Genomic DNA, 15,325 nt, shown 5'->3' with positions numbered 1-15,325 from the left:
CCTACAAGAACTAGCATCAATATTACTCAAAATTTCAAAACTATTTGCAGTATATCGGTGCATAAAATAAGTCTTCTAGTAAATAAATTAATAAATGTGAATAACTTGAAACAAGTGTTTTTTTTTGGATAGTATGTATAGCATTGATTCTAGTAATTCTATTCAAAGTTTGGTTTCTCTCAATCGAGCTTTTTAAAGTTATGAATTATAGACATATGTAGATCTTTTCAACCATTCAATTGGTCCACTTCTTTCGTCAAAACTTCTTCCTATCGAATCAACATATTAACATGATCACGAAGGGTATCGTCATCAAAATAGATATAAGACTATAACATAAATTTGTGAACTAGGCAATTTATATTTCTAAGTTTTATATTTCTTTTATCTCTTATTACTACCATAAAAAAGATTTTTAGCGACAAACTTTTAGCGGCAATAAATTATTGCCACGATTTCTCTTTTTAAAACTATTATTTAGTGGCAATTATATATTATATATTTACCATTAATACTATAAATTCTAATGGCTATTTCAGTTATTGCCACTAAAAAAAAGCTAAAATTTAAAAAATAACAAAAAAATAAAAGGACCTAAACTCAAAAACATGACTCTTTGCTTCGTCACTCTCCTCACACAAAACCACTCTCAGTGCCTTATTCTCAATGAGAAGTGAGAATCGCATACCAATCTTCTCCTTCTTCTTCTCGATTTCGCTCTCGCTCTCGCTCTCCATCATTCCAGGTTCTTCATCGCTCAAATCTCTTTCCAGTTTTCATCTCAATCTTAATCGCGTTCTAAATCCTTTTTCTCGGACAAAGTTGTGCTGATTTCGATTGAACTCAATTGCGCTCCAGTAATTAGGTATGAGTTAATTCTCTCTCAATTCTAATTTTTGTGCTCCCAATTTGTGTTCTATTGCATCCTTTTTCCATATCTCTTATCAATTTTTAGTTTTATCTGAGTTAATTTTTCTCCCACATTGGATTTCACTTTTCTTAGTTCCGATTCCTATCGCATGCACTTATTGCAGGTTGAACTCATAATTCATTGATTTAGAATCAAAGCTTCCAGTGTTTTCTTCGCCCAATAACGTTATCGGTTTCAGATTTTGGTAATTTGATTTTTTTTTGGTGATATCATTTTTCCCTTAGATATTTCAAACTTCTTTAAAATTCATCACAGTCCTGGTATCCACCCTGTAATTTCCTCCACCCAGCAGGTCTCACAATAGTCACCGTCGCTCTAGATCTGGTTCCCATAACAAAACACAGGTTTCTGATAATGAAAGTTCTGATAGCAATAATGGCTTGACCACAGGGGCTATTATAGGCATTATTATAGGTTCAATATTGGTGGCTGTTATTTTGATACTTGCTCTTTTCTTCTGTGTCCGAAAGCAAAAAGGGAAGGAAAAGGTTACAAGAACTTCTAGTGGGAGCCTTCCTCATGGAACTACTAATGGTGAATTCTTTTCTATACCTCTTTGTTTCCAAATACATTTTCTAATCATGTAATTTGCTTTCTTTGTTGAACCTAATCTAATAAAGTATGCTTAAATCTGGCCCAATCTTTGTTCAATATTAATATTTAGAGGCAATGAAGTCGCAACTAAATAGTAGAAGTGATTAGAAGGCCAGCGTGTGGGAATCATTTCAAGGGAAATCATTTCTTAAATTTTAACAAAAAAAATTACTAAATCTGAAATCGATCAACCTATCAAAATTAGGATATATTATTCCTAAATTCAGTAAATAGTTTATTCAAAGAAATTTCACAATGTCAAAAAACTCAAATAAATATTTTATTAGTTATTTTGCAATAATCAATCTGTTTCAAATAAGTCTTTTTCCCCTTGAGTTGCAGAGGAAGGGAGCTGGTTCCACATAAGAGAAACCTCGTTGATTTTGCATGCTACCAATCTCAAGATCACCTCAAGGTACGTTTATTTCTCCAATCTTCACATACACCGAGCATGATTGTTAAATAATATTTTTATATGTGTTGAATTAGTTATTTGTATCATGTACCAAATAAGAATCAGCTTAATAATTAATATTTTTTTATTTAACTATTATTATTCTTAAATGGACTTATTAGAGAAAACTATAGAGCTTTTGCTAACGACGGTCTTTTTGCTAACAAAATTAAAAGTGGAAGGATTTTAAAATAAATAAATAAATAAATGTACCTATCCTTAGAAGTTTTAAATATATATTTTTTCATTATAACACTTTTACTTTTAATATTTGATTGCAAAATCCTAATAAAGTAATATGGACATCAGTTAATATTTGAACATAAAAGTCTGCATTTGGAATAAATATTAAGGTCTTACCTATTCATTTGGTTTAATTATTCTGTTGGTCTCTATAGTTTTGCCAATTTTTTAATTAGGTCCCTACATTTTTTTTTCTTTTAATTGGGTCTCTGCACCTATTTTTTTTTTTCAATTAGGTCCTTACCGTGACCAAACAATTGGATTTAACGAAATATTCCGTTCCTAATTTAAAGATTCGGTAACTTTATGTGAAATCCCTAATTCTCTTTCACTCACATTTATCTGAAATACCATTTTACCCTCCCACACTTAGCAACTGTTCGTTCTCTCTCTTTTCCCAAACTCAGAGAAGAAACCCGTTCACATTCACTGCTTGCCAACTCGCTCTGCTGCCAAGTTCAACTCCACCGGAATATTGCTGGAGGGTTTCGTGTCTCTGGCAGCACTGCCGTCGTCGTAGGCGTTGCTTCTACCTCTAGGTAAGACAACGCTCAACCTTTGAGTCGTTGAAGGGTTTTTGTATTTTTCTCCTGGGAAAATTTGTCATATTGTTTATAAGAGCTTCCTTTTTCTTTCTGAAACTGTTTGAAGAGGGGTTTATGGCATTATTTTTTTTGGTATGCAGTTATGGGTGATTCAGATTTCAGTATCAAAATCCATCATGGTGGCAAATTTGTTGACAGTGGACAACGAGTAGAGTATTTAGGAGGAATGGTTTAGGATTTGCATTTTGAGGTTGATGAATGGTCATTGCAAGAGATTGTCAGTCAGCTAAAGCAACAAGGGTATAAGGGTTTTGCCAGGATCTGGTACAAGGAACCTGGGATGGATTTGAAGTCAGGTCTTAGAGAGTTGAAGTCGGATGGGGATGCGATGAAAATGGCTAGGTCACTGGTGTCAAGTTCCTACAAACATTGCGAGGTATATGTTGTCGATGGAGTCAGAGAAAGTAACGGGATTGAAATCACTTCAACTGATGCTGATTATGTGCCAGAGGGAGGTGAAGACAGTGCTAATAATGATGGGTTGCTAGAGGTTGAAATGGATGCTGAGTCAGAGCCTTCTACTGAAGAAGAGGTATTTGATGACAGTGCTGATGATGGTGACCATGAGGATCACTTTGGGTTTGAGGTGGAGGATAATGATCCACAATCAAATGCATTTGGGGGATTTATGAGTCCACTAAATGATGAGAGAACTGCAGCAGCTGGAACAGCTGAAGGTGGTGAAGGTTTAAGGGAGGGTGATGAGCAGGTTGGGGGCATATCTGATGGATATGAGACTGATGACATAGACAGTTATGAAGGGGACTCAGATGATATGATAAAAAAGAAGAGGTTCCCTAAATACAATGAGGCAGAGATGAACAGAGAGTATGAATTTCAGGTGGGGCTGGAATTTAAATCACTTAGTCAATTCAAAGAGGCTGTTAAGGAGCATGCCCTATTGAATGGTAGGGACATTAGGTTTCGAAAAAATGATAAGGTGAGGTGTAGAGTTGTTTGCAAAGGAAGAAAGGGAAAGTGCAAGTGGGTTTGTTTTGCGAGTAAGGTGGGGGATTCTGACTATTTCCGGATCAAGACTTTGAATAGAAAGCATACATGTGGAAGGATTTATAGTGAAAAACTTGCATCAAGCAGTTGGATCTCAAAGAAGATTGCAAACAACATCAGTAGAGGGGAGGAGATGAAGCTTGCAATAGTTATTCAGACTATCCAAGACAAATACATGGCCAATATCAGTGTTGGTAAGGCTTACTGGGCAAGGAGGAAGGCAAGAGAAGAAGTACATGGGCGGGCAATCCAACAGTATGCTAAACTAAGGGATTACTGTGCAGAGATACTTAGGGCAAATCCAGGATCTAGTCTTAGCATATTGGTTGATAGGCCTTCTATTACGCACCAGCCCCGATTTATGAGAATGTACATGTGCCTTGATGCAGTCAAGAAAGGCTTCTTGGCAGGGTGTAGACCTATTATTGGCATGGATGGATGTCACTTGAAGGGTGACCATGGACAGCAGCTGCTAGTTGCTGTTGGCAGAGATCCAAATGACAATTACTTTTCCATTGCCGTAGCTGTAGTAGAGGCAGAGACTAAGGACAGTTGGGGGTGGTTCTTGGAGTTGCTGTTAAATGACATTGGAGAATCAAGAAAGTGGGTTTTTATGAGTGACCAACAAAAGGTATCACCTAATTTTTATGCAACATATTTGATTTGAATATAAATATGCTATGTATATGATGTATATGATGATATATGAAACTAGAGACTTGTGAATATGAATCTGATATGTATATGATCGTATATGCAATTGATGGATTTGTAAATATAAATCTGAAATGTATATGAGCATATATATAATGGCTAAGCTTGTGAACATAAATCTGCCATGTTAGTGATGCTATGTTTAGATGCAATGGCTAAGCTTTTGAACATTAATCTTCAAAATATGACATGTTTAAAGTTAGTGAACATTAATCTGCTATGTTTAGATGCTATATTAATCTGTTACATGGGTATATTGTCTTCTGCACTGAAATAATAAATCAGGGGCTGATGGATATCTTTCAAGAGGCATTGCCAACACTGGAGCATAGGCTTTGTTTGAGGCATTTATATGCCAACTGTAAAAAAGCATATGGGGGTGGTATTGTACTAAGGGACCTTATTCTGTCTATTGCCAAAGCTACCTATGTGGAAGAGTGGGAAAGAAAGATGAATCAACTAAAGAAGATCAACAGAGACTATTATGACAAGTTGTTTGCTTTGGATCCAAAATTGTGGACAAAGAGTCACTTCACATTTCTGGCCAAGAGTGACATGCTGATGAACAACATCTCGGAAGCATTCAACGGAAGAATCCTAGAGGCAAGAGATAAGCCAATTCTGACGATGTTTGAATGGATTAGGTGCTACTTGATGACAAGATTTGTAGAGAAAAAGAAGAAGGCAGAGAGGTTTGAGGGCTCTGTTTTGCCAAAACCCAAGAAACGGCTAGATATCATCGCGGTTAGAGCTATGGAGTGGCAAGCTAAATGGGCCGGAGACCTGAAGTTTGAAGTCCACCATAAGAACAGGATGATCATGGAAAGGTATGTGGTAGATTTGATGGTTGGAAGGTGTAGTTGTAGGTTCTAGGGTTTGTGTGGTATGCCATGTTCCCATGCTTGCTGTGCTATCTTTGAGAAGGGTGACAACCCGGAAGATTATTGTAGTAACTATTACAGTAAGGCAGCATACCTTGTTACATATGGGCAGTCAATATCACCAATCAATGGAGAAAATATGTGGCCAAAGATACAATGCGATACCATCATCCCTCCAATTTTCAGAGTAAAACCAGGAAGGCCAAGGATGGTTAGGATAAGGGAACCCGATGAAAACAGAATACAAACAAAATATAGAAGAACTGGAACATCTGTTACCTGCAGTAATTGTGGCCAATACGGACACAATAGGAGACTATGTCCAAACCCTACAGTGACAGGTATTGGTTGCCAATTTATTTTGTTCATATGTTGAGGAACTATTATTAACTGCAATTTCATTTTGTAGCTCCTGAAGACACACAAGGATCTGATGCTGCAACTGGAACTGAAGGAGTTGGTTCTGCTGCTGCTGTTGAAGCAAATGGATCTGCAGCTGCTCCTACTGCTAGATCCAAGATGGTTAAAGGGAGAGGCAGAGGAAGAGCAGCAGTAGGGATGACCAGAGGAAGGGGTAGAGGGAGGGCTACAACACACACCCCTGTACCACCCTCACAGCCTCCACACACCACTGTACCACCCTCACAGCCTACAAACACCCCTGCACCCCCATCCCAGCCACCACACATCCCTGTACCACCCTCACATCATACAGACACCCTTGCACCCCCATCCCAGCCACCACACACCTCTGCACAACCCTCACAGCCTCCACACACTCTTGTACCACCCTCACAGCCTCCACACACCCCTGCACCACCCTCACAGCCTCCACAAACCCCTGCACCTTCACTGCCCACCACCTTACCCACACCAGCATCACTGTTCACCACCTTGCCTACACCTGCATCACTGCCCACTGCACCAGCATTGCAACCTTTGCCCAAGTTCAAAATCTTTGGTGAGAGAAGAAGTGGAAGACTCAAGATTGGAGTTAGGAAGCCAACAAATCAGCCGCCTGAACATGTTGACCTCACACTTGATTGAGGCTGAAGAGAGTTTAGGTTTTTTTTATATCTTTTGTGTAATGTAGCATTTGTGTTCACCTGTGACTCTGCTTTCTTTATGGTTTGGACCACTATTATTATGTGTTGTGGACCACTTTTGTTATGTGGGTAGAAAAATGTTATGAGTGGGTGTCACATTTATTTTGTGGCTATCTAGGTGTCCTACATTATATAATGTAAAAAACAATGGTATCTATTATAATTCAATGCATCTTTTGTTTTACCAACTTTTTTCACAGTATCATACTTGTATGCATATTAAATGGCAAATGAACAACTTTCATTTAAAAAAATTAAATAACAATTCATATAACTTCATTGTACTCAACATAAACAGTACAGGCTTTCTACATTATCATAACAGCCATACTTTCTACATCTTTACCTATAACACTGCAATAATCAAAACACCTAATATCAAAACCAGCATAACTAGCATCTTGTATTGTTTTTTCATACTATCTTCCATCTTAGCAAATTGCTCTTCCACTGAACTCAGCTCAGCACATAACCTTTCTACACAGGCATCTACTTCTCCAACCTCTGCAATTAATCTCTTTAGATCCACACTTATTCTGTCTATCTTCCTTTCTTGTGCCTCCAATTCTCTAACCCTTCCAAGTACTTGCTGTGAACTGTTTACTCCATCTTCTCCAGATAACTTTTTTTCTTTCCCATCAACCCACTCAAAAAACTTGCATCTCCTATTAGGGCAAGAAATGAATCTTCTGCTTGGATTTTTTGATGTACTTGAACTACGAAGAATCAGACTGTCTCCACAAAAACACTGAACCCTCCTTTCCTTTTCCTTCAGCTATCCACTATTCTCATCTTCTTCATCATCAATCCACTCGAAGAAGTTGCATTTTGGCTTTCTTCCACAACCAACATACCTTCTTCCATGGCTTGCTACTGCCGAAGAAGACATCATAGCAACTGCCTCACCACAAAAACAAAGATGTCTCTTCTTCACGAGAGTTCTGGAACTACAGACTCCTGAAGATAACTGACTCTGATCCATGAGTATTGACATAGTAAGAGTAAGGGTTGCAAACGGAGGAGGAGAAGTTTGAGGAAGAGGCGATTAGAAGAGAGATAGAACTCAGAACCCTACTGAATATCGTTCATTTGTAAGGGGTAAGTGAGGGTCATAATGGTCAAATCACACATTCTTAACGTTTTTTGTAATGTTTACCGTCAGTAGAGACCTAATTAAAAGGACCCAATTAAAAGGAAAAAAAGTGTAAGGACCTAATTGAAAAATTGGCGAAACTATAGGGACCAATAGAGTAATTAAACCTATTTATTTTATTGGAAGCCTTAACCAATGTCTTTTGAAATTTGTTTGATTAGTATAATTATCTCAAGATATACTAAGACATAAAGATCAGATGCTGAAAATAGAAAGGAAAAGTATAGGGTACCAACATATTATCTGCCAACTTCTGCCAATTCTTATTTATTTTTGTGTTTCATGGAAGTGTGTTCGTAGATGTGTCTAATAATTAATATATTTTAAATACATATATAAAGAGACACATCCATAAAATATATCTATAAAGACACTTCTATTAAACACAGTTATAAAAAAGATATTTTTATTAGACACATCCACAAACACACTCCCATGAAACACAATTATAAATAAGAGTTGGCAGAAGTTGGCAGATATGCTGTTAGTAACGTAGCAGAACCGAAATAGAAAATATAAACAAATCTAGGTAATTAATTCTTATGTTGACTACTTATCACTCTACTATTGATTTTAAACATAGATTTTTAGACAAGATATACTATGATGAGTTCAATATATTTGTATTGCAGATTTCAGATGTTATGTGTGATGCTGGTAAGTCTTGTGGTGTGGAGTCAGTTTGTTTGTATGGTGGAACCTCCAAAGGGCCACAAATCTCATCACTGAAATCTGGCATCGTAAGTTAATTTCATTAATAATGCTATTATATTTTTTGAGTTTGAATTTTATTTGGTTTGGACTGAATTGACTGATATTACTACTGAATTACTGAGATATATTGCTAATTTGTGTATAATTGATGCTGATTTTGTGAATGAATGTTGAAAGAATGCTTGGTTGTGTTATTTGAGTTGTTTGATGTATTTGCACGCCTAGTGTTCGATAATATGTCTCAACGAGTTCTTAATGAAATTTTGGTTCAATTCTTGGAAATCAATGCTTGCTTTCACATTGTTATTGTTATTATGCATTGATGTGAATGTGAATATCTCTAATTGACCAAAAAGTTTGAACTTTGAATGATTGAGGTCCTTTGACCAATAATACAAGATTAATGTACTTGGTCCTATTTAATCCAATTGTGTCAATCTTGCATATCTTGTAAAAATTTTGAATCAATAGTTTCACCTTGACTATCCTAATTTTATTTATTTATCTTTTTAAGATGAATCCTTCAATTCATTCACATAGATTATTATAAAATCTTAGCAGCCTTGACTCTAATATGTACAAAGATTACAAAATTATTGTTATTACCTTATCACAAATTTCATTGTTCCGAATTTCAAGATTTCATCCTTTTATTCCTTCCATCGTTCCAAATTTCAAACAATATTTTAATTGAAGTCACTATAGTTTTTAATTGGAGCACATTCATGCGTTCAATATAGGTGACTGTAATGAAGCTCAAGGTTGACCTTGAATGCCACAAATGCTACAAGAAGGTCAAGAAGGTTCTCGCTAAGTTCCTTCGTCAGTTCTCTTCTCTCTTTTCTTTCTTAACAATTTCAATCTCATTTATTTTTCTGCATCAAATTGAGTTTATTTTATTTCCTATCATTTTGTGAACAAGAGAAATTCGAGACGAGAAATTCGACGAGAAGCAAAATGTCGTGACCATCACGGTGGTGTGCTGCAGCCCCGAGAAGATCCTTTGTGCATTTTTAATTTGGACTAATTGGCTACCCTGCATTTTTAATGTCAATCATGAGGGAACTTTTGTGCAACTGTAACGTGCCTGCTAGGTCACAGGTTTGAATCCTAGAAATAACCTTTTTGCTTGTGGAGATGTCTTCATATATCTACTAGCTGCAAACCCAGCAGTTGGGAACCTTATGAATTGGATCCAACCTTTTTTCTTGAAGTCATCGTCTGTGAGCCTATGCTGAGATTTCATTTATACAACATTTTAAACATCATCACAAGGTACCTATCTTGAACGTTTAGCTGTCTTGTGACTTGTTTTATTTATACAACATTTTAAACCTATTTGACATCTCCATGTTTAGGAAAACACAAGTCCAGAAAAATAACAGTTGCACTTGGAGTTAGTCTTAGTTGTGCTTCTCTCATGGTTTTGCTCTTTGAGATCTTTTGGTATAGACATAAACGACAGCACCAGGCCATCCTGTTTATTGGTGGTAGGTAGCACAACATAACAGTTCTTAGATTATGTATGGAGGAATTGTTAATTATGATTTTTGCTCTGCTGCAGAATATAAGGAAGAGGGAATTGTCAGCTTGGAAAATCTCAAGACTTTCACGTTCAGAGAGCTCCAACAGGCAACAGATAGTTTCAGTTCCAAGAACATACTTGGGGCTGGAGGTTTTGGCAATGTTTATAGGGGAACAGATATCTTTTTAAACATACCAGTAAAAAAAGATTTTTTTTTTCAATAAATCATGATCAACCAAGAAAATGACCCACAAAGAATATCAAAATTCTACTCATCAAAAAGAGATTATTTATAGTAAAAACGAATTGACTCTTTTAGAAAGGTGATTACTCACTATTTTTTATAATAGGAATAAGAAATATCCTTTAAAAACCTGAAAAAAAAATTGAACTCATGAATCTAAGTCATGAAAGAAATTTAATAAAATTAAAAAATTTTCTGAAAATTTGCAGTGATACAAATCGTAAAAAATGGTTAAAATATACTTTGAATGTAAACGTGATTTGAATTTGATTTTTTTATCTAACAATGATAAAATTTCAAAGGCAAAGATACTGGATTTTAAAATTTTTTTGGTACACTGATTTGATAATTCAGCGACGAAAAAATAAAAACAAGGATAATAATTAGGTTAGATTTAATGAAAATTTATATAGAGTGAATCAATCTATATATTTTTAATATGAATTAATTAATAAGGATAAGAAATATCCTTTAAAAAATTTAGAAAGAAAAAAATCAAACTCATGAATTTAAGCCGATGCAAAAAATTCAATAAGGTTAGAGTACCTTGTAAAAATTCGCACAATGATACAAATCATAATAAATGGGTAAAATATATTTTGACTGTAAACATGATTTTATGAGTTTAATTTTTTTTTACCCAATTATGATGAAATTTTAGAGGCGAAAATGATAAATTTTAAAACTCTTTTGGTACACTATCAGTGGCGAAAAAACAAAAACAGGAATAGTGATTAGATTAGATTCAATGAAAGTTTATATGGAGTGAATCAATTAATATAGTTTTTTATATATAAATCAATTAACAAGGATAAAAAAATATCCTTAAAAAATCCAAAAAGAAAAAAAAATCAAACTCATAAATCTAAGCCACGAAAAGAATTCAATAAAATTAAAGCACCTTGTGAAATTCGCACAAAAATGCATACCATAAAAAATGGCTAAGATATATTTTGACTATAAATATAATTTGAGATTGATTTTTTTTACCCAGCGTAGCAATCATAAATATTAGTTAAAAAAATGGTAAATTTTAAAACCTTTATGAAAATAAGAATAATAATTAGATCAGATTCAATAAAAATTTATATGGAGTGAATTAATTAATATATTTTTTTATATGAATCAATCAATAAGGATAAGAAATATTCTTTAAAATTCCAGAAAGAAAAAAATTGAACTCATAAATTTAAACAAGGAAATAAATTCAATAAAATTAAAGTAACTTGTAAAAGTTTGCACAATGATACAAATCATAAGAAATAGTTTGACTGTAATTTGAGTTTGATTTTTTTTTCAACAAATCAATGATGATGAAATTTTAGAGACAAAAATAGTGGGTTTTAAATTGGCACACTGATTTGATAATTCAGCGGGAAAAAAAACAAAAATAAAGATAATAATTAAGATAGATTCAATGAAAATTTATATGGAGTGAAGTAATTAATATATATTTGGAAAAATTAGTGCCAAGGACCATTAAGAGATTTAATTAACAAAAGAGAATAATTATATCAAAATTATTAAGAAGGACCAAATAGATATTATGTTAAAAAACAATCAACAAATAAGATTTGAAATGATAAAATTATCCTATAATTTTTTTTTCTCTATCAATTATTAGCTCCATATTTTCTCCTCTTCCATTATCTCTATTGCCGTTATGCTTGCTCTTCCTCTTTCTCCACATATTTTCTTCTTTATTTTTATTGGCTTTATCTTTTTTTGTGCCTAAGTATAGTATTAATTTACCATACTTAGGCGCACAACAAAATGATGCCTACAGAAACAAGGAAAAAAATATGTCAAGAAAGAGAAAGAGGAAGCATATCGACGATAGAGATAATTGAGGAGGAGAAAATACGGAGCAAGCAATTGAAAGAGAAGAAAATAATAAAATAATTTTTTATTTCAAATCTTATTTATTGATACTTTGTTAATATAATATCTATTTGATCTTTCCTAACAATTTTAATATAATTGATCCTTTTTGTTCATTAAAAATCTTAAGGTCTTTAGCACAAATTTTTTCTATCAATTAATTAATAAGGGTAAGTAATATCATTTAAGAAGCTAGAAAGAAGAAAACTATCGAACTCATGAATTTAAGCCAGAAAACAAGTTCAAAACGATTAAGTGATAAAATATAGAGGAAAAAATGGTAGATTTTAAAATTTTTTTGGTACACAAATTTGATAATTCAACAGCAAAAAAATAAAATCAAGAATAGTGATTAGATTAGATTCAATAAAAACATATATTGAGTAAATTAATTAATATATTTTTTATATGAATCAATTAATAAGGATAAGAAATATTCTTTAAATATCCAGAAAAAAATCAAACTCATGACTCTAAGTTATGAAAGAAATTCAATAAGATTAAAGTATCTTGCGAAAATTCGCATAACGAAGTAAATAGTAAAAAATTGCTAAGATATATTTTGATTGTAACCATTATTTTTTAGTTTGATTTTTTTACCTAACAGTGATGAAATTTTAGAGGCGAAAATTGTAAGTTTTAAAACCCTTTTGGCACATTAATTTAATAATTCAGTAGTGAAAAAACAAAAATAGAAATAGTGATTAGGTTAGATTTAATGAAAATTTATATGAAGTGCATCAATTTATATATTTTTAATATAAATCAATTAATAAGGATAAGAAATATTCTTTAAAAATTTAGAAAAAAAATTAAACTCATGAATCTAAACCATAAAAAGAAGTCAATAATATTAGAGTATCTTGTAAAGATTCGCCGAACGATGCAAATCATAACAAATGAATAACATATATTTTGATTGTAACGAGATTTGATGAGTTTGATTTATTTTTTTTTTGATCCAGTAATAATGAAATTTTAGAGGCAAAAATGTTAAATTTTAAAACTCTTTTGATATACTAATTTGATAATTCAGTGGCGAAAAACAAAATCAAGAATAGTGATTAGGTTAGATTCAATGAAAATGTATATGGAGCAAATTAATTAATATATTTTTTATATAAATCAGTGAATAAGGATAAAAAATATCCTTGAAAAATCTAAAAAGAAAAAAAAATCAAACTCTTGAATTTAAGTCATGAAAAAAAATTCAATAAAATTAAGGTATCTTATGAAAGTTCGCACAACGATGCAAATCGTAACAAATGACTAAGATATATTTTTATTGTAAACGTAATTTGAGTTTGATTTTTTTTTCAACCAATGATGATAAAATTTTAGAGGAAAAAATGGTGGATTTTAAAACCCTTTTGGCACACTGATGTGATAATTCCGCAGCAAAAAATAAAAACAAAGTTAGTGATTAAGATAGATTCAATAAAAATTTATATGGAGTGAAGCAATTAATATATGTTTGGATAAATTAGTGCCAAGTACCATTAAGAGACTTTAATTAACAAAAAGGAACAATTATATCAAAATTGTTAAGAAGGACCAAATAGATATTATATTAAAAAAGATTAACAAATAAGATTTGAAATGATAAAATTATTCTATTATTATCTTTTTCTCTCTCAATTGTTAGCTCTGTATTTTCTCCTCCTCCATTATATCTATTGATGTTATGTTTGCTCTTCCTCTTTCTTAACATATCTTCTTCTTTGTTTTTATCTGCTTCATCTTTTTGTACGCCTAAGTATGGTATCAATTTACTATACTTAGGCGCACAACAAGATCACGTCGATAGAAATAAGGAAAAAAATATGCCGAGAAAGAGAAAGAAGAAGCATATCGACGATGGAGATAATTGAAGAGGAGAAAATACGGAGCAAAAAGTTGAAAGAAAAGAAGATAATAATAAAATAATTTTGTCATTTCAAATCTTATTTATTAGTCTTTTGTTAATGTAAAATTTATTTGATCTTTCTTAACAATTTTAATATAATTGGTCCTTTTTGTTAACTAAAATTCTTAATGGTCTTTAGCACAAAATTTTTCTATATTTTTTATATGAATCAATTAAAAAGGGTAAGTAATATCCTTCAAGAAGCTAGAAAGAAAAAAAATATCGAACTTATGAATTTAAGCCATAAAACAAATTTAAAAAGATTAAAGTGATAAAAATTTAGAGGTAAAAGTGGTAGATTTTAAAACTCTTTTTGTACATAATGATTAGATTAGATTCAATGAAAACATATATTGAGTGAATCAATTAATATATATTTTTTTGTATGAATCAATTAATAAGGATAATAAATATCCTTTAAATTTCTAGAAAAGAAAAAAAATGGAATTCAGGAATCAAAGCCATGAAAGAAATTCAATAAGATTAAAGTATTTTGTGAAATTTCGCACAACAATACAAATCGTAAGAAATGGCTAAGATATATTTTGATTGTAACCATTATTTTTGAGTTTGATGTTTTTTATCCAACAGTAATAAATTTTTAGAGACAAAAATGATAGGTTTTAAAACTCTTTTGGCACACTGATTTGATAATTCAGCCGCAGAAAAAAAACAGGAATAGTGATTAGATTAGATTCAATAAAAATTTAGATAGAGTGAATCAATTTATATATTTTTAATATGAATCAATTAATAAGGATAAGAAATATCCTTTAAAAATTCAAAAAGAAAAAAAATCGAACTCATAAATCTAAGCCATGAAAAAAATTCAATAATTTTAGAGTACCTTGTGAAAATTCGCACTACGATGCAAATCATAACAAATGGTTAAGATATATTTTGACAAATGGCTAAGATATATTTTGACTGTAATATGATTTGATGAGTTTGATTTTTTTTTTGATCCAACAGTGATAAAATTTTAGAGGCGAAAATATTAAATTTTAAAACTTCTTTGGTACACTGATTAAATAATTCAGTAGAAAAAAACAAAATCAGAAATAATGATTAAGTTAGATTCAATGAAAGTTTATATGGAGTGAATCAATTAATATATTTTTTTATATAAATCAATGAATAAGGATAAAAAAATATATCCTTCAAAAGTCCAGAAAGAAAAAAAATCAAACTCTTGAATTTAAATCATGAAAAAAATTCAATAAGATTAAAATATCTTGTAAAAGTTTGCACAACGATACAAACCGTAAAAAATGACTAAGATATATTTTGACTGTAAATATGATTTGAGTTTAATTTTTTTTCAACCAATAACGATGAAATTTAAGAGACAAAAATAGTGGATTTT

General features: G+C 32.0%; 1 protein-coding gene across 6 annotated transcripts; it reads left to right on the top strand.

Moving 5' to 3' along the window:
* Positions 1-567: 567 nt before the first annotated feature.
* Positions 568-10,139, top strand: LOC107462923 (uncharacterized). 6 transcript variants are annotated; one of them, XR_008002022.1, is made up of 8 exons: positions 1,014-1,115; positions 1,224-1,465; positions 1,868-1,940; positions 8,322-8,429; positions 9,144-9,225; positions 9,328-9,678; positions 9,762-9,893; positions 9,968-10,139. XR_008002022.1 is itself a non-coding variant. In XM_052252607.1 (6 exons), exons 5-6 carry the CDS (start codon positions 3,108-3,110, stop codon positions 5,420-5,422), a joined length of 1,947 nt encoding a protein of 648 aa, XP_052108567.1. In that variant the 5' UTR covers positions 568-1,115; positions 1,224-1,465; positions 1,868-1,940; positions 2,630-2,761; positions 2,908-3,107; the 3' UTR covers positions 5,423-5,424. The 6 variants fall into 6 exon arrangements, 5 of the variants coding, with proteins under 5 accessions (XP_052108567.1, XP_052108569.1, XP_052108568.1 ...); XM_052252607.1 differs by lacking the exons at positions 8,322-8,429; positions 9,144-9,225; positions 9,328-9,678; positions 9,762-9,893; positions 9,968-10,139 and adding exons at positions 2,630-2,761; positions 2,908-4,466; positions 4,835-5,424 and having other exon boundaries at positions 568-1,115; XM_052252609.1 differs by lacking the exons at positions 8,322-8,429; positions 9,144-9,225; positions 9,328-9,678; positions 9,762-9,893; positions 9,968-10,139 and adding exons at positions 2,596-2,761; positions 2,908-4,466; positions 4,835-5,424 and having other exon boundaries at positions 568-1,115.
* The last annotated feature ends 5,186 nt before the right edge of the window (positions 10,140-15,325 follow it).

Source organism: Arachis duranensis, chromosome 8 (assembly GCF_000817695.3).
Source record: "Arachis duranensis cultivar V14167 chromosome 8, aradu.V14167.gnm2.J7QH, whole genome shotgun sequence".
In the NCBI taxonomy this organism is placed as follows: domain Eukaryota; kingdom Viridiplantae; phylum Streptophyta; class Magnoliopsida; order Fabales; family Fabaceae; genus Arachis; species Arachis duranensis.
The sequence above is the reverse complement of the archived record's forward strand: the minus strand, read 5'-3'. Positions and strand labels throughout refer to the sequence as shown.